At 40.2% G+C, this 19,653-nt stretch overlaps 1 protein-coding gene across 3 annotated transcripts in view; it reads left to right on the top strand.

Annotated features, from left to right (window-relative positions):
- The window catches only part of CEP89 (centrosomal protein 89), a 1,387,439-nt gene that overhangs the window by 344,411 nt on the left and 1,023,375 nt on the right, over positions 1 to 19,653 (top strand). For all 3 annotated transcript variants that reach the window (XM_044081875.1, XM_044081874.1, XM_044081873.1), the window contains exon 4: positions 3,932 to 4,115. In XM_044081875.1, the coding sequence (XP_043937810.1) occupies positions 3,932 to 4,115 (184 nt within the window). The remainder of the gene's footprint in view (positions 1 to 3,931; positions 4,116 to 19,653) is intronic.

The following is a 19,653-nucleotide window of genomic DNA, read 5'->3' as shown; positions in this document are numbered from 1 at the left end:
CCAGAGCTGGCTTTGCCACTGCTGTCCTGCAGGGCCTTATAGCTGGCCCTAATGTTGTATAAACTCCTCCTCCCAACCATATCTTTGGGAATCTACCCAAATGTAATGACTGCAACAGTGAAACACGAAGAACATAGTACAGTTGTGTACACTTACCATAAATGTAGATGTTCAAGTGTATTCACTGTTGCAGTCCTGGTTACCCTCCCTCCCGCCCCCTATTTTTCTCTGGCTATACCTCTACTTTGTTTTGCTATGCTTAAAAGCCCTTTTGGTGTATTTGCTTTTGGTTGGAGGTATATTTATTGTGTTTTTAATTTTATTTGCTCCCCATTTGGGGGGCACCTGACATCTGGGGCAAGAAAAACTGATGTAATAGCGTCGGCTGCATGTTTTATACCCCTGACGACCTGACATCATGGAAGAAGGGACAGCAGCAGACACAGGACCCAAGACTTTGTTAATCAGGCCGACTGAGGGCAACCTGCCAGCAGATTACTCAGATGCAATGACTGCAACAGTGAATACACTCGAACATCTACATTTATGGTAAGTGTACACAACTGTACTTTATAGATCTCTCATTAGCTGTAATGTTGAGAGTCAGCAGAAACATAGTCTGAGATTTATAAAGGCTTACTGAGAGTAGGAAGCCTTTGCAAGTCTGCTCCCCCCATCCCGTGGTAAGCCTTCTTGATTCTTAGACTAGCCTACCTCTGAGAATTCCCACTAGTAAATGACTAATTGCAGGTGTTGTTCCTGCTGGTAGAGCTGTATGCTAATGATGCAAGTGGAGGTGAGCAGCTGTTGCTAATCAGCCATGTGCTCTCCCCCAGAAATGCTAGCAGCACCTGATTTATGCTGCCTGGTGAATCAGAGAAGTACGGTATTCAACTTTGAAACATTTTAATAGGCTGCTAATGAGGTGTTTCTCTGTTTTTGAGAGAATCACTTGGCAGACTAAAACCTATTGTGTGGAGGAAAAAGTAAATGCTATCAAAAGTTGGCAGTCACCTATTCACTTTGGTGGAAGCAGTCATGGTATAGTGATTTGAGAGTCTGGATGTGAGTGTGTATGTTTGAACATGCATGTGAGTGAGTGGGTGTTTTGATTGTGATTGAATGATGGGAAGCTTGTTAGTTGATGGATGAATATGTTTGTAAATTTGTTTGCGTCTGTGTCTGTGTGCACGAGTGTAGGGTGATGCCTTTACATTCTTGATGCATGGTCTGATAGAGGAAACATTACTGCTGTTTGGTCTAACGGTGCTACTGTTAGCTGAAGTGTGATTCTACTTGCTGTTGGCATTTTCTGCCAGCAGTTAGGATGTTTCTGACTCATATGGATAGTGTGGTACCATCATATAGACACCTTTGCTGAGTTCAACCCATTTTCTGTGATGTGGGGTGTACAGTGGCCTGCATCTAAACTGGGTATGTGTATTCCCATATGGTCTGCCATTATCTGTTACACTGAGACCTGCAACCTTACTACTTTTGTTCTCCATTGTCTAATCTGAGAAGCTTATCTGATGTAGTGCTTGAGGCTTCACCTTTTCCAGAAGGAAGGCAAGTTGCTGGCCACTCCTGTATTTGCTGGCAGGGACAACTTGGTTGTTGCTTGAAGATACGCTGCCACTGACACAGTTAGATATCTTTTCTCTTCACTGTCATTCTTCTGCTTGATCTGCATTTAGCTAGGTTGCACAACAGTGAGATTCTGGTTTTCTACCAAGTGAGATATTTAACCTCTATATTCTTAGCAATATTCAGTTGGCAGATTATTTTATGAGTCTTTGGCCAAAAAGTACTAAGGAGTTGAAGGTCCTCCTGCAATTTTATACTGTCAGTAGTACTATGTTAAACTGGAATAGTTGATATAGTTTACCCATAACATGCAGATACAGGAACTCTGTCATGGGCGATATGCTTTCAGTGGTAAAGGTTCTAATTCATTGATCTAGTAACTTGAAATACCTGTGAATAACTGCTGTTGTGAGTACCCACACAATTGTTTTGTCAGTAACTTTTAAATATCTCAGTGTAATTATTCAGCATAGGTAGTGGTAACACAGGAATAAGACTCAGCAAAAGAAAAAAAGTTGTATGTTCGAAGCTGTTACATTTTTATTAATGTCCCCAAAACAGATAAAACCATGTATAGTCATGATAGTTAAAATAATTCTAAATAATTTTCTATTTTTTTTACTTTTTTAGACCCAGTAAAAGACAAACATTGAATATTCGGGTCTATATTAGATCAGCGAACGCTTAAAAAAGCGAACGCTGATTGATCGAATTTATGTGAGTGAATGTTTAAAATATCGAAGCAACAGAAACCCAAATTTTTTCCTAGGGAAAGAGTCCAATTGTCTGTTTCTGTTGCTTCGGTATTTTCACTGCTGTGGTGGAAAGTTGCGTGTCGGATTCAGGTAAGTGTGCGATTGTGTGGATGTGAGTGTTAGGGCGGGTTATGTGAGTTAGGGTTAAGGCGTGGGTTAGGTATGTGTGCGATTGTGTGGATGTGAGGGTTAGGGCGGGTTAGGTGAGTTAGGGTTAGGGAGCGGGTAAGGTGAGTGTGCGATAGTGACGGACCTTAGGGTTAGGGTTTGGGTTAAGGTAAGTGGATAGTTAGTGGTGTGTCTATAGTTTAGTGTAGGGTTAGGTGTCAGAATTTAGGTGTATGTTTGTGGATTGCTGTTTGTTTGGTGTGCTTGTGTTGTGTGTATGTATTTTGGATCAGCAATTTTTTTCCCTAGGAAAAAAATCGCTGATCTGACAGTTCGAGATTGTAAGCTTTCGCTTACATACGTTCGATCAATCAGCGTTCGTTTTTTTAAGCATTCACTGATCTAATATGGACCCGAATATTCATGGTAGTTAAATAGTCCTTGTTGTACTTTATTATTTTTTTATTTTTTGTTTAATTATGTTGAAGCTGTGATAAAACAGCTTTAAGTACAGTGATACTAAAAAGAACACAAAAGCTGTCTTATTTTGTTTTCCTGTTTAGGTGAAACAGATGCACATATTACTGAAGAATTAGTTTTTCTTTGTAAAATACATTGAATGGGATTCAGAGAGATTCTCTCTATCTGTGCAAATTGGCCAATGCAGGTTGGCCAATTAGTGTGATTGAGAGATTCTCTGATTCAGAAACAGGGTGAAACCACACAGAGAAGCACCTCATTAGTGGCCCTTACCATGTTTCTGAATTGAACACTGTGCTGTCAGACTCAAATCTACTAGTGTTTTCCATACCAGGCTGTGCATTGTAGTAGTGCAAGAACCCCTCCTCCAACACACACACGCATGCGTACACACACACACACACACACACACACACACACACACACACACACACACACACACACACACACAGATGCATGCACACACACAGTCTTGGCTTCCAGGCCGACTACCCAGATAACCACACTCCCAGAGACCTCCATGCAGCTACAGTCATGTCCTGAGAGAGAAGGAGAGAGAGGCGCACACACACATTCACCTGTGCCATACCTACCTGTAGTCGCTGTAGGAGCTACTACTATTCCCATAGGAGTGAATGGGTGATTGCCGTCAATATATGACTTTTGCTTTTTCCTCCCAGTGAAAAATTAACTCAGAAATGTGATTGAATTGCACTGCAGTGTTAACCCATTGTTACTGCCATTTCTGTGGGAAGAACACGTGGCTAAGTTGCATTACCAGCTCCTCTGGACTGCTGTAGCCCTCTCTCTCCACTCTGTACCCACCGTAAGGGGAAGCAGCAGGAGATTAGTCTATGAATTTGTCAGCCCTGTCACTATACAGAGACCTTCTGAGTTAAAGTTTCCACATTGCAGCAAGCCTTTCTGAAGCCTATGGATTGTTTCTTTGTACTGTGACCTTTTTACCAATCTTATCACTATCTTAAAATAATTTATTCTAGTGTTCTTGGAAGGCCACGTATGCCATCACCAGCAGTATCTGATGATGACCTTGATGATGATTATATGGAGGAGGAAGAGATGGCCGTCACAGAGAAGGAACCCTTCTATCATATTTTGGAGAAAGAAAAGGACATTCATAGATATGAAAGTGATGATTATGCTATTCCTCAAAAGGAGAAAACGGTAAGAAGATGGAATAGAAAATATTACACATCCTAATTCATAACACAATGAGACAATTTACTTTAGAGCTCTAGAACATTAGATTCAATTTAACTTTGTTGTATATAACATAGATACATTTTTGTTTACATTTCCATGATCCACAAATGTTTTCTTGCTGTGAGTACTGCAGTGCAGGTAGCCCCAAAAACACTGGGTAGTAGTGCAATGTTTTCACAAAACCAAAGTTGCTTGGACATGCTAAAAGGACATACAAGTGTTTGTTTTCCATGCTCGCATTCTTGCTCATTGTTATGATTTTATTTGTTTTAAGAGGTATATGGACTCACTGCATGTAATTAATGTTTTTATTCATCTTTTCTCCATCTGATGAGCACATCATTAGTGAAACAGTGGCATATTTTCATTCTTTTCTGTTGTTTTGATGATCACTACATTTGGTTGTTATCAGTTGTATTGATTCCACTACCAGCCAGTTTCCAAAAGCAAGTGGACCATCTCCATTTATTCGGTGTGATCACAGATAGTAACTCACACTGTAGCACAAAAAATGTCCTTATGGTCCTTAGATTTTTTAAACTACTGCCTTTCCTTGCTTGAAGTCGGACATGTCAGAGTTTAGCTCCTGCTGACTTCAGATCTTCTGTATAACCAGTTGCTGTAATCTCCTGCCTCAGGCCATTGCAGGGTGGGTATCTCTCCAGATTAGCAGACCTTGTCAGTCATTAGGCCTTGGATCCTTTGTGACTGGGGACAGGAAATGTTGTGCAGGCACCATAGTACTGAGACCATTTGTTAGGCTTCTTAAGGTATATGCTAACTTCCCTATGGTGTTATGTAGGTCTGTGTGACAGTGTGCAGTGAAGGTAATTTGAAGTGCATTGCCCCATCTCCACAAGAGTATACACATACACACACACACAGACACACACACACACACACACACACACACACACACACACACACACACACACACACACACACACACACACACACCTCAGGCTCCCATCTATACTGTACTGTCTATGTGCTTCTTAACTGTTCCTGGCTTCTGCTAAGATACCCAGTGGGGAAAAAAAACAGCACTTTCTCTCTGTCCCTACTTTTGAGAGAGGTGAATAGACTTAAACTTATCACTCATTTCTTCCCCACATTGGATTCTCCAGCACCTGTGACACTAGTCAAAATAGGTCACCTGGGTCATAGTCGATGCTTCATCCATGTACAACACATATGTAATTCAATTGATTTTAAGGCACACTTGGTAAATGTATATTCTTCCCGAAGCTGTTTTTTTTTTTTGTCTAGTCTCTTGCGGGAACTCTGGTTACAGTGGTTTGCTTGATCATATTAGGAAGGTATGTGTCTCTCCCAACCAAAATATTTTAGCTAAAAGTAAAGCAGTGTTTATTTATCTGTTTCTGACCAGAGATGCCAGTAGAACTGTGCAATGCAATAGAAACCAGAGCTCATGTCAACAGCAGTATCTAAAAAGAAAAAGATTAAAAACACTTCACTGGCATCTCCCATGGTAAGAAGTACTTTGAGTCAGCAAATGGATCATGGATGAATACTAGCTAACTGCCCTGAAGGGCCATTTTAAGCCTAGCCAATAACCTGAGGTTATAATTAAGCCCTGTGCCTTATGCCCATAAGATAAAGACCTTAACCATTATACCAAACCCTCCCACTTTCTTTTCTTATTGTTAAGGGGGGGGGAGGAAATCATTCTGCAGATTTGCAGAAATAGACACAGCTTTGTAAGTGGCCTGCCTGAAAAAGGGTAAAGGATGGAGGCATCATCTACTGTGGTTCACATTTTTGCAAAGTTGTCTCAAATTGATAAATTTAGGTAACTACATCAATATGGCAGAAGCCCGCGGTAGTGGTGCTGCAGTAGCGTTGTCACCTCACAGCAAGACGTTGTCCCATTTGACTCTCAGCTAGAGCGTCTTCTTTGTGGAGACATGTGTGAATGGGTGTACCTTCGTTGAAGGTTGTGCGTCAGGGCTGGTAACTCGGCATGTAAAAATCCACTACCAAACATTAGCGGACCGGAGTTCCGCTGTGGCGACTTCTAACCGGGATAAGCCGAAAGACGCAACAACACAACAACATCAGTATGGCAGAAGAAAGGTTTAAACAGCTCGAGAGACATCTTAGTGCTCAGTGGAATGCAGCTGCAGATCATCAGCAAGATGAAGCTATATTTTGGATAATCCAAGTAAAACTTGATTCTAGAGTTGAGAATTAATGAAATGCAAAACTGTACATGACAGAAAACCCTAAGACTGATCGGAGTTCCAGGGCAAGCAGAGAAATCTCTTAGAGATTTGTAAAAATTTGTTGGCTACTTGGACTGTTACTCAGGCAGAAGATTTGGTGAAGGAGAAGGCACATAAAGTTTATGTCATTAGTCTACCAACAGCATTAAAGAGACTGGCAATTCTTTATCGCAGTTGCCATTTACATGCAGAAGGAGAAAGTGCTCTTACTACTGGGGGCTGTAGGAAAAAAACAATATTACAAGGACTTCTAAATTTACTGTGAGCAAGATTACAGTGTAGAAACTGAGTGTAAAAGAAATAAGATTTGTCCTGGTAATATGCAATGTCAGTTGCAGAAACTGTGATTTAAGGTGGTGCACTCAGCTTTTTTGTGTAGCCTGAGGATGCAGAACGAGCCATAAGAGACTAGACACAGAAGCCTGTTGATCAAGGGCAAACTTTGGTAACCAAACGTTGTGTGGAAGACTGATTGGATGAGTAGGGAAGAAATCCAGATCCATTATTTTGTCCCAGAATCCATTGGTGTTGAAAAAGACAGCCTAATGTTTGCAACAGTTGTTAGGAGGTTCAAGGAGGAAAACGAGGGACTGTACAGATTGCGGAAGAGAGAAGGCGGACTGGGAGTTTGTAAAGGGCACTGATCTGAAAAGTAAATAAAAACAATTAATATTATTTGGATATCCTCAAATAAACAGATGGCAAGCTAGTTCTAGACAATACTTAAGTGTATGAGAAAATGAGGCTGATATACACGGGATGGGAAACAATGTTTTATTTTAATGTAAAGAATAAATACTGCCCATGAACAATAAATGTGTGTTCCTTCTTTACAATTTTGTGTGGAATTGCAACTGAAGAACTTGGAACAGCTTACATGTTCTGCTATACTTAGTAACCCTACTGGGATTTTGTGTGTGTGTGTTTGTGTGTTTGTGTGTGTGTGTGTGTGTGTGTGTGTGTGTGTGTGTGTGTGTGTGTGTGTGTGTGTGTGTGTGTGTGTGTGTGTGAAGGTGGTACTAATATTATTGGTTACTTTCACGTGGTATTGTTGCTGTTAGCAGCAAGATCTAGATTATAATGAAAATGTCACTAGAATGACCGTGGATGAAAACTTTATCTCACTCCAGCTGTTTGTCAGAGACTTAAATGGAGCATTAAATGCATCATACAAATAAACTTCATAGCATAAATAACAGCTTCCATTTTGCAGGAAAAATGATCCTTCTCTTCAAATCTGACACCATTCATTTTTACTAAAATTGTCTGTCTGCACCTAACAGTAAGTAATGCAGTACAACAGGGAGATGTACCCTTGGGTACACTTGGAGATCTTGGCAAATTTTGAACAGGCCTTTTAAAATGACTGTGCACAAGAAATACTCAAATTGCTATTTACATTTTGTTTAAAAATTCATCCTGTCTCAAAAATTTCCACACATTTTATCCACTTATTTTTGTCAATGTAGTATACTAAATAACAAAGTAAGTTTGATTTTTAGAGGGAGAAGTAATAATCATATCAATCATTTCAATTTCTATCATATTCCTTTATTTTCCAAAAGTTCCTTTCTGTTTAATACAGTTAATTTAGAATACACTTTCATATCAATATCAAAATTATATTCCTTATTATTAAACATTATTATAGTATGAAAAGCTTCCTTCAAGAAAAAAAAAATCATCCCTTACATGACATATTCCGTGTATTCTGAGCAACTCTCCATATGGCAGATAGTAACTTTCATCCCCCAATATTTATTAAACTATCATGTGAGTAGTCTACGCAAGCCATAGATTTAATCAGAGATTAGTAATAACATTTCTACCATTTCTGTCACACAGTGAAACATCCAAATAAGATATTTCATTTACACACAGTCTTGTATTTAAATCCAAATCTGTTATTAGACAAATCTAAAATGAAATTGTTCACTTCATCTAGACCACATTCGTATTAAATTAGCAATTTTTCAATTAATGTAAAATAACTAATAGCACGAGTTTTATAAAAAAAAATTACAATACATGTGTTCAGCTTAATACATTTCCATTACAAAATTAGCAAATGTAGGAGCAGATGCTGCCCCCTGCTGTACCTTTCTTTTGTCTGTACATGTCTTTATCAGAACAAAAACATATAAAATATTCTGGTGACAAAACTTCACTAAATCAGTGGATTCATTGGTAATTACTAGGCTAGCTGCCCTTGTGGGTCATTTTAAGTCTAGCTAATCTCCATCAAAGGTGAGATTCAAGCCCTTTACCTTTAGTCTGTGAGGTAAACACCTTAACCTTCATGCCAACCCCAACCCCCTAAACATTGGGGTAATCTGAGATTTGAACCTGGGAACTCACACCTGAAGGGAGAATCATACCCCTAGACCAACAAGTCAGTGTCTGTCAGGTTATAAATGAGCACCACAGTTTTGTCTGTCCACTGTACCATCAAGGTGAGTGTCTAAATGTACCGAGTTGTTGCACTGGCCAAGAAGTCATGCTCGCCACTATCCACCAAGGCTATAGCATTGTTACTCACAGGGAAATCACCATGAAGTAATTCAGGGCATTAGTTCCATGGCAGTGTTTAAGATTAGTATACAACCTACTTACATCCATGATTATCCAAGTCATGTATTCTTTATAGAATATTCTATTAATCTTCAAAAAATCACCAGAATCTCAAATACAAGAATCTAGTCGCATAATGTATTTCTGTCAATAAAGATGAAACAATTTCAAATATTGCAAAAACCTGCCACAAGAAGATACTATGGATCTACCTGGGAGAGTATGAATGTCTGTATGTACTTTTGGCAAGCAAAGTGTGACCAACTTAGCCACTTTCTAAAGTATTTTTCTGTCCATCATTACTTACTCCTTTCATTAGTAGGTTTATTCACTATGCTCTCATTATTATTCAAAACCTGCAAGACATACCATTTGCCACTAGTTAAGTTATATAAATCATTTTTAGCACTTTTACCATCTTTAAAACACTCTTTTATGTTAAAATTCGCAATGATGGACCATTCCTTTTTTATTTTAAAATGTGGCTATTAAATTGCTTTTAATGTTAATATTATTCAAATATAAGTTATGGTAAGCTTAAACATTATTTTTAACTGACAACTGAAAAAAAAGATTTCTTCCTCATTTACCTATTGTCATTCTACTCATAAAACCTTTCCAGTTGACTATATATATCAGCATGACTGTAGTTTTACCAGTAAAATAATGTAGGAAATGTAACGTTCTCACTAGTGTAAAGACTTCAGTATCTGATGTTGTCCTTTTCATTCTTCCTCATGAATGACTCTAAGATCCGACCCCCGGATCTGACTTGGCCGCATCTACCAAACTTTGGATCCGAAACTCCAGCTTTTCCATCTACCCTCAATGCCCCATTCCATCCCCAACTCCTCAGTCCTCATCATCTCTGCTCCGCAGGGTCAGCTAGCTCAGGGAAGCCTCCACACAGGTTCCCCAAAGGGATTCCCCCTTTCTTCCAACACCTCTCCTGAACACCCTGTGGAAGAGGTCCTTTGGAAGAGAATGTGTAAGAGGAGGCACATAGACTCCCTTATGGAGTCTCTCACAGAAGACACCAATTTTGATACGGGAGAAGGATCTCCCCAATCACCACCTGATGATGTCTCCCTTGCGGACATCTTGTAAAAATCCTTAAACAGAAGGGTGGCTTGTCTTCCCAAGCTCCTTTTTCTGAAGAATCTGTGTTCCAGAAAGTTTTCTGGGTTGGTCCATCTATGTTTTGGGTAACCCACCCCCAAGTGGATGAACTTGTTGATCTAGTTTCCCACCGAGCTTGGAAGGAACCAGACACTGTCAAACCCATCCCTATGTGCCTGGATAAATTCTTAGTTCCTTCTTTAGACAAACCTCACTGGAGCAAGGGAGTCCCCATTGATGCCATACTTGTGGTAGTAGCCATTAAGAAGGAGGTAGCCAAGCAAAGCACCTCTATCCATCCACCGAACAGGGAGTCCAGAGTGATGTACAGATTTAAAAAGCACATTTATGTCTCGGCTGCATTCGCACTGAGGTCATTAAATTACCTGGCACATTTTACTTGCTTACAGAGAGATTTGATCAAGGAGCTTTCAAACTCTCTCGCTGAGACCATCTCTGTGGAGGATCTCAAAAAGGTTTCTCCTCAACTGGCTAATATTTTGTCTAGTGCCAGTTCATTGATGAGGCTGATCTCCCATACAGCGGAGAATACCTCATTTATTTATTTATTTACATTTGTTTACCTCAGGAACAAGCCAGTTCAGGCATAGACATTAGGAGACATGTCTGGATGAGGCTATGTGAGTTTGCGTAACCCTTCAAGGCATGTTTTGTTAATGCCCCCCTCTGATGGCTCCTCCTTGTTTGGGCCATCAGTGAAAGACATGCTCACCTACAGCAAGCAGGAGTGAAAGACCTTGTCTGCACTTACACTCAAGTTTTCTACCCCTCAACGTTCTTTCTCTAGGAACCAGCAATGTGGTAAGAAAATGTAGTTATGGAAATCTCGGGGAATTTTTTATGACTCACATGGAGATACTTCCTCCAGAGGCAGAGGAGGAGGTTTCAATGGCTGACATTGCCCTAGAGGCAGAGGGGGTCTGCAAAACCAGGGCTTCAGAGACTCCTTCTCTGATAGGACCTATCAGCACTCCTGAAGTTTTGCCTGACTGTCCATCTCTGGAGGCAGTCAGTGGTCAAGTTTCTTTGCACCTGCATGCTTGGACAAATATTACAAGAAATGCATGGGCGCTAAGAATCACATCCAGAGATTAGTATATACCCTATTCCCTTCCACCTCCTGTCTAAAGGAAGAGACTCCCCAAGATTCAGAGAGAAATCACAGCTCAAGAAATTCAAAAGCTGCTACAAAAAAAGAGTCATCCAGGAGGTCTCACCTAGACAGATAGGATTTGAATCTTACTCCCCCTTCTTTTTAGTGCCAAAAAAAACCTGGAGACCTGAGACCAGTTCTGGATCTAAGCAATCTGAATCTGTATGCAATGAAGTCAAAGTTCTGAATAGTTATGGTTCAGTCCATCCTGCCTGTGCTGCACAAGGATGATTGGATGTGCTCTATAGATCTCCAGGATGCATGCTATCACATCAAAATAGACAGGTGCTCAAGGAGTCACCTGTGCTTTTGGCTGAGAGCCAATCACTTACCATTTCAGAGCACTGCCATTTGGACTTACCACAGCCCCCAGGGTGTTCACCAAATGATTGGCAGTTGTGGCAGCTCACTTGACACTCAAAGGATTCCAGGTGTTACCCTAGCTTCACGATTAGCTCCTCACTGCCCCAACCAGGCATCAACTTCTACAGGCTAGGGATTACTTGCTTCAACTCTCCAACTCCCAAGGCATTAGAGTAAACCTTGCCAGATTGAAGCTGACTCCTGTACAGATTCTGGAATTTATAGGAACTCGATTGGATACTGTGACTCAAGTGGCAACATTACCTCTTCATCGCATCACATCCTTGAGAAATCAGGTGTGGGATTTACTGTCTTGTCTGTCCCCTCCAGCAAAACTAGTGTTACAAGCTCTTTGGTCAGTGTCAGCTGCCATTTTTCTATTCCCTCTAGCAAGACTCTTTATGCAAATCCTTCATTGGACACTCGTGGTTCAGTGGTCCATTATTTAACAGCCTCTGTCATTTCCCATAAAACTCACTCCACTTTGCAAACTTCATGTTCACTGGAAGATCCATTAAGATGACCTCTTTCTGGGCAGGCCATTCCCCCCCCCAACAGCCACAGTGTTTCATGGGAAAGATGGTCTGAGGCACATGGTCCTCCTCAAAGACCAAGTTGCTTATCAATGTCTTAGAGATGAGAGCAGTCCTGATGTTGCAAGCCTTTCAGGACATTCTCCCTCTAGGGACTATTGCAATCCATATGGACAGCATGTCAGTAGTCTGGTGCATCAACAAACAAGGAAGAACCGATTCGTACCTGTTGTGCAGAGAGGCCATGAGGGTATGGGAATGGGTGTTCTCTTCAGACTGCTTTCTTATTGCAATGCACATACCGGGGAAAAACAATGCACTGGCAGACAGACTCACAGACTCAGCAGGTCCATCCTGATTCCCCACGGGTGGTCTCTCAATCAAACAGCAGTGAATATGATCTTCAGCCATTGGGGTCAGCCTTGTCCTGCAACCTATTTGCTTCTCCCCTGAACAACTAGTGCAGCAAGTAAATCACTCTGATTCCCCCTCCAGGAAGTCACCAAGGGATGCTGTGACTCACAATTGCCCCCCCCCCCCAATCTTCTCTAAGCTTACCCCCCCACTTCCACTGATCCTGACATTTTTACAGTAAGCAAGCAGGCTGAAGAGCTCAGTCATCATCGTCGCCCCCTTCTGGCCTTGACAGTTATTGATCCTCTTCCTATGGTCTCACTTGAAATATCCTCCATGGATACTGGAGCCTACTCAGCATCTCTTATCTCATCCATCAGATGGTCAACATCCCAATCTCTATGCCTTCAAACTGACCACATGGTTTCTCCACTTCCAGTGATAGTCCAGGCTCCCTTCCCCAGTTTGTGACATTGTCTTAGCCTCTCAGAAGACCTTTACCAAGAAAGTCTACAGAAGCAAATGGAAAAGATTTTCTATTTGGGCGTCCATTCAGAATATTGACCCCTTTTCACCACCTACTTTGGACATTCTTCTTTTTTTCGTTACTCTTTTTAAGGAAGGGCCTACTTTTTCTACCATTAAGGAAGGGCCTACTTTTTCTACCATTAAACTTCAGTTGACAGCCATATCCAACTTTCACATTGGAAATGAATCATTCTGAATGGTATCCTCCAGATTATGCATGGCTTTCGTAAAGGGAATCTTCTATCTTAGACCGCTGATAAAGGATCCCTCCCCTGCTTTGCGATTTGATGGTCGTCCTTCAAGGTTTAACTGAGAAACAATTTGAGCCAGTGGACAAATGCAATATGAACTTTCTTTCTTGGAAAACAATATTTTTAGTGGCTATCACTTCAGCAAAAAGAATTTCTGAATTCCAGGCCATATCAATTACGCCTCCTTATATTATTTTCCATAAGGATAGGGAGTCTCTTCGAACCACCCCTTCCTTTCTGCCTAAAGTGGCTACAGAGATTAACATCAACCAGACCATTCAATTACCAGTTTTCTTCCCCAGTTTTACTAATAAAGCAAATATATGCTACACCTGCTTGATGTTCACATACAATTACGTTTATGTCATCACAGAACAAAACAGTACAGGAAGTCTGATCAGCTTTTTATGTCCTTTTCACCTAATTGCTTGGGTCAAGAAGTTTCCAAAATTACTCTAGCCAAATGGATCACAGATTGTGTTTTGCTAATTTATTCTCAAAAAGGTCTGGAGTTGCCTCTTTGTCCTAGAGCTCACTCCACTAGATCTATGGCTACCTCTTCTGCTTTTTCCTCAAGAGCTTCCATTGATGATGTCTGCACTGCAGCCACTTGGTCAAAGACTCGTACCTTTGTTGCACATTACAAATTAGACATTTTCTCTAGAAGCAGATCTTCTTTGGTTCAACAGTGCTCTGGCATGTCCTACCTTGAGGACCTGCCAAGAGTTACATAGATGGGGACTGTGACCCATTCATGAGGAAGAATGAAAAGGACAACATCAGATTTAGACGTCATGCACTTAACATAACTTGGCATCTGTGTTGTCCATTTTCCTTCTTCCTCACCTTCCCATCCAGCCATCCCTTGGCCCTGTCACTCCTAGCAAGATCTTTGGATGATATAGGAACCTTCATGTTCCTGGTTTGAGCCCCCATATCTCCTTGTGTCTGTTCTGTCTGTATGACACTGTAGGAGTAAGGCAACAAACTTGATCTTAGGAGTTGGGGATGGAATAGGGCATTGTGGGTAGAAGGAGGAGCACAAGTTTCAGATCCAAAATCTGATAGATGCGGCCGAGTCAGGTCTGAGGGTCAGATCCTAGACCCATTTGTGAGGAAAGGGGGTCAATGCAGATGCCAAGTTATGGTAAGTACATAACTTCTAATTTTACTTGGTGTAAACATGGTGTTAACTGTGGGAACAAATTTGTTACCTTTTAAGGACCATTATTTCACTATCAGTCAAATCATGTTCAGAACTTTTAATTACAGTCTTATCACTATCAAACATATTAAAAAAATCCAGTTCATAGCATTTTAAGGAAGGAAGTAAACTTGTATGTCTTGGTCTGTTGTTGCTGCCTGCTTGCTGATCTCTGATTCATATTATTACTGCCTTCTTCTGTCTAGCACCTCATTCATGGTGAAAAAAATGATCACTGATAAAAACCAAAAAAAAAAAACTTTTATTTCACTCTAGCACCTCAGCCTTCAGTAGAGCACTAAAATTATACAACACACAGAAACTCCCATAAATACATGATTAATTATAAATAACCTATCATGAAATGCCTACAATAAAATAATCAAGATACGTAGCACCTCCAAATACATTCTGTATTCAGCCCCTTTGTTTTAAGAGTGTTATACTTTAGAATATGTACAGATTCCTTGTATAGAAATAAATCTTTCACATTCTTACCCCCCCACTGTCACATTTAAAACTTGTTCCAAAATAGTTGCTGTTAAACCAGCACCATCTCCAGCATAACTTGAGTAAAATGAGTAGCAATTGGACTCTTATATTTATTATTCCTACTATCTCTTAAATGCTCTTGTAACCTAACCTTAAAACCTCTAGAACTTTTACCTTTATAAAAATAATCACATGGACATCTAAGAGCATAAATAACTTCTTCCATTTTGCAGGAAAAAGTCTACTTCACTTCATATTTATCACCAGTCATTTTGCTAAAAGATAACTTCACATAAGTATGAATAATACAAGTACCATAGGGGAAACTACCCCAGGGCATACTTATAGATCTTGCCAAGTTCTGCCATGCTGAATAACCCCGGTGGGATTTTGTGTGTGTGTGTGTGTGTGGGGGGGGGGGGGCACATCTCATCCGCATTATTTGTTACATTAAGCAATCAATGGTATTACTGCTGTCAGCAGCAGGATCTAGATTATACCCTGAAGCTCTGCACAAGCCTTACAAGGCTGGCATGCAGTGTTTCTTTCTTTTTTAGAAAATAGTTTTTGCATATAGTTTTAAAAATCATAGTGAGGTAGTGGAAGATTGGATGATATGATTATATCGTTTATGCTTGTATGTTTTCTGCTGTCATTTAATATACACAAGGATACGGTGAAGTAAACTGAGCAGTGTGATAGATTTTTCAATAGTTTCAGTGTTTTTCTCTGTGAAGACTTTTTTGAACAAACATAATATGGACCTTTGTTTGATTTGAATGTAAGTGTATTCTGCTTTCCTGGCCTGCTTTATTTTGATCTTATGTCCCAGAGTTGCTGAAAAGGGGAAACTAAAGAAGCAAGAGGTGTGGATTTAATAGGATAAAAGAGTACTGAAAACAGCTAGGGGTAAATGGGTATATCATGTAGCTCTGGATCATTGGCTTTTTCTCTAAATGGAAATTGACAACAACAGAAAGAAGTTAAGCAGGATGAGGCACCAATCAAAATGGGTAAAGGAGTATTGAAAGAGGCAATATTGGGCAGCTAGGTAAGCAGTGAGTGGATTTTTTTGCTTCCATGTTTTTTTCTCTTGACCAGGAATGCTAAAAGGGTACTAAATCATGTTAAGTAAGCTGAAGTGCATTCCTGTACTAAAAGGCATTCCCCCAGATTGTTTGTACACCTATCTATGCAACAGAGTCTGAAATTGGATGGGTGTGACTGTGGATTTGGATAGGCCTCAGTTTTCCAAGGAGAAAGAAAAAGAGGTGGCCTTGCTGCTCTGTAGAGGTTTAGGTTCATTGTGCAGGAGAAGTAACAAGATAAATATGGCTACTATGTAGGAGTCGAAGGACAGTGGCAAGGAGTAGTGTTACCCTGGCATCAGTGTATATACATCCGGGATCTCCTAATCTGAATTAAGAGATATATTAACAAATATTATGAGTTTTCAAGAAAGGATGACTGTTTTATTTGGAGACCTGGAATCTGGTGACTGAGATGAGAGGTTTTCAGGCCAGTCCTAGGTTATTTAATTTATCCCATTATGGTAAGCTTTTTGCTGCAAATATGAATATAGTAGACATAACTGAGTCTGATAAGCAGTAATGGGTTCACTTATTTCAATACTGCACATCTTAGGTAAGCAAAGCTGGACAGAATCTTTCTCTGTAAAGGACATTTTATTTAATTGAGATGTTAGTGATGCATCCCATTTCATTTCATTTTCTGACAGAGAGTTGCTCTGGTGTTATCAGTAAAAACTGAAGATAGAAAAGGACTTAGGATTTCAGGTTCAGTACTTCCTTTTCTATCAATGAATATTTCAAGAGGTGTTTTAACTCCCAGAGTGGATAATAGTTAAGCTTTTTCCATCAAGGTGCATAAGAGACTAAAGTTTTGGGAGATATTTAAAGGAACACTTCTGTAGTAGTACACTGGAAAATAAGAGAGAGTAGAAAGTTTGCCTGGGACTGTAATAAGAATGCTTGCAGTGGATGAGCAGTTGTATGCCAGGGGTGATGAGTCAGTAGTGAGGGTACTGAATTAGGAAAACAATAATTAAGCTGAACAGTTAGTTGAAACAGAGCTGATCTATATAAGTAAATCACTCTGATTCAGATGCTTTTATGTCCCAGCAGAGGCTCAGAAGTACCTGGCACTCTGTCTCAGGGGGTCTGTAATACTACATCGAAAGACCTTTATGCTGAACACCTTTCCATCGACATGAAACCGTCAAAAATCACTTCTACGAATTGTGGAATGTTTCCCAGGGCAATGTAATAGTTGCCCTGTACCACAACAGAACACACACTTTACTAAATCAAACCCAGCCAATTGGGGGGTTTCGCCCCACAACCCTCCCAAAACATAAATACCAACTCTGAGATTGCACTACAGTGAGGAAAAGGGCAAATTTGTGGAGTTGGCCAACTACTTCCTTACCCTGGGAAAAATTCTGTGATTCGTGGAAGTGAATTTCGATGGTTTTGTGTCTGTGGAGAGGTGTTCGATATAAAGGGCTTTTGACAATATATATATATATATATATATATATATATATATATATATATATATATACACACACACTCACACACACACACTCTCACACACACACACACACACTCACACACACACACACTCACACACACACACACTCTCACACACACACACACTCTCACACTCTCACACACACACACACACACACACACACACACACACACACACACACACACACACACACACACACACACACACACCCATCTGAGGTAGCAAGAAGTGAACATTGTCTGCTCTTCATTGGTTGAAGGGCTCCAAGAATCCCCAGATGGAAAACTTGAACTGTTTAGAGTTTTTTATAAAAAATTATATACAGAGGGCATGGGATGTTTGGGGCAGGTAAAGATAAGGGCAAACCTTTTTTTTTTAATAATTTGCTCCTGCTGAGTTTAAAAGTGCAGACAGGCCGATGTGTTATGCAACAGATGAAGAGCTATTGTCAGTGATGAGTTGCTGTGTAACGGAAATACTCCAGGATCAGTTACAATCCCATTGAAGCTGTATCAGATGAGGGGATTGGAGATGTTAGTATGGCTGAATAAAGTGATTAATGGGATAATAGAGACAGAACAAATTCATCACTAGACAGGAGACCTGTGGTACCATGTTGAAAACTTTACTGATATTAGAAGTAGTGAGAAGACAGAAATTTCCAATGATGGTGATCAGCATGGTTGCTAAAAAAACTTTTATAGGGTGAATTTGGAGATACCTGCATAAGGTTTTAAAAATGTTTGAGCTTCCCCATAATTTTAATCAGCTCTTATCCCAGATTTATAAAGGATTAATGGTGAGGGTTACATTTGATGCCAAGTCGTTAGAAGGCTATACATCGTAAAGGAGCACTAGGCATAGGTGTCCTTTTTCCCCCATTCTGTCTGCACTGTCTGCACTGTAATTGAAACCCCTTTGCACATCTGTTCTTTTCTTGCCATTGAGGAGTTTTGTAGTTGTGAATAAGGAATTTATATTTGTATACTGATAAGTTATCGATCTGTTTGGTGAACTCAGAGGAGGATATGGAAAAGTTATTTAAGATGTTGGATTTTTTCAAGGTGATTTTTTCCTGCATGCATGCTGACCATTAAGCCTCACTTCAGTCAGTGTCTGTTAATTCCTTCACTCTGGGGATTCTAGATGAAGCTGTGGCAAGAACTGTTTGGAGGGGGAATGCCATTCAGGCAGCCATAAGAGTGCTTTGTGTACTTGCCAGCATCTAGGCAATGACAACATTTGAATCACCCAGCCACAAATCCTGGATGAGTGGGAGGAACATGTGAAATGCATTACCATGGTGAACTGTACACCATGGCAGCCCACAGTGCCCTTTCCTTGCAAGCACGCACTTTTGCCCACTTGTTATGAAGCTGCCATCTATTGATGGCTTGGTGAGGCTAGCACCCTCCCTAAGTCCATCTCACTTTTACTACTCCTCCAAGGAATAGAAGCAGTGTTTGCAGCCCCCTGGTTGGGCATGTTGTCTTCCCTAGCATTACCTTCAATCATCCTAGCTGCTAGTTGACTTCAGGTCACTTGGGCAGCAGGCAGCGCTTTATCCCTTTGTGCCACTAGTACTAGCTGATGGAGGATAGTGGCCAGATTTTCAGACTATGAAGTAAATACTGCCAAGACTAGGGAATTAACTTTGCATTTTGCCACATTCCCTTTTTTATCCAAGTGTAGTCAATTCAAGTACCAGGAATTCAGTTAACTTCCACACCACAGCAAAGGGTACTGTAACGTATGAATAACTCCTAACCAAATGTTAGGCTTTTTGTCAGCGATTGTATTTAGTAGAATCATACTTCAAGCAAAATGTTTCGGCCATGCAGATGTTTATACTGTGCCAAGTCCTATATTTATTTTATTTTTATTTATTTTTATTTTATTTTACATTTGTTGACCGGGCTAGTCTGGCTGGATACATGTCCATTTTCAGCAGAGGCCCGAGGAGAAAAGCTCCACTATATACTAGTAAATAATAATGATAAAAATAAACAAAAATAGCACAATAAGATAGAAATTATAAGCATGTAAAGAACTATTCCCAAGTAGCATAGTAACAGTGCAAAAGTAATATATCAAAACTAAACACAGAGTAA

The sequence above is a fragment of the Protopterus annectens genome, chromosome 8.part1 (assembly GCF_019279795.1).
Source record: "Protopterus annectens isolate FY-2018-M chromosome 8.part1, PAN1.0, whole genome shotgun sequence".
Taxonomy (NCBI): domain Eukaryota; kingdom Metazoa; phylum Chordata; order Ceratodontiformes; family Protopteridae; genus Protopterus; species Protopterus annectens.
This window is presented reverse-complemented; position numbering and strand designations above follow the sequence as displayed.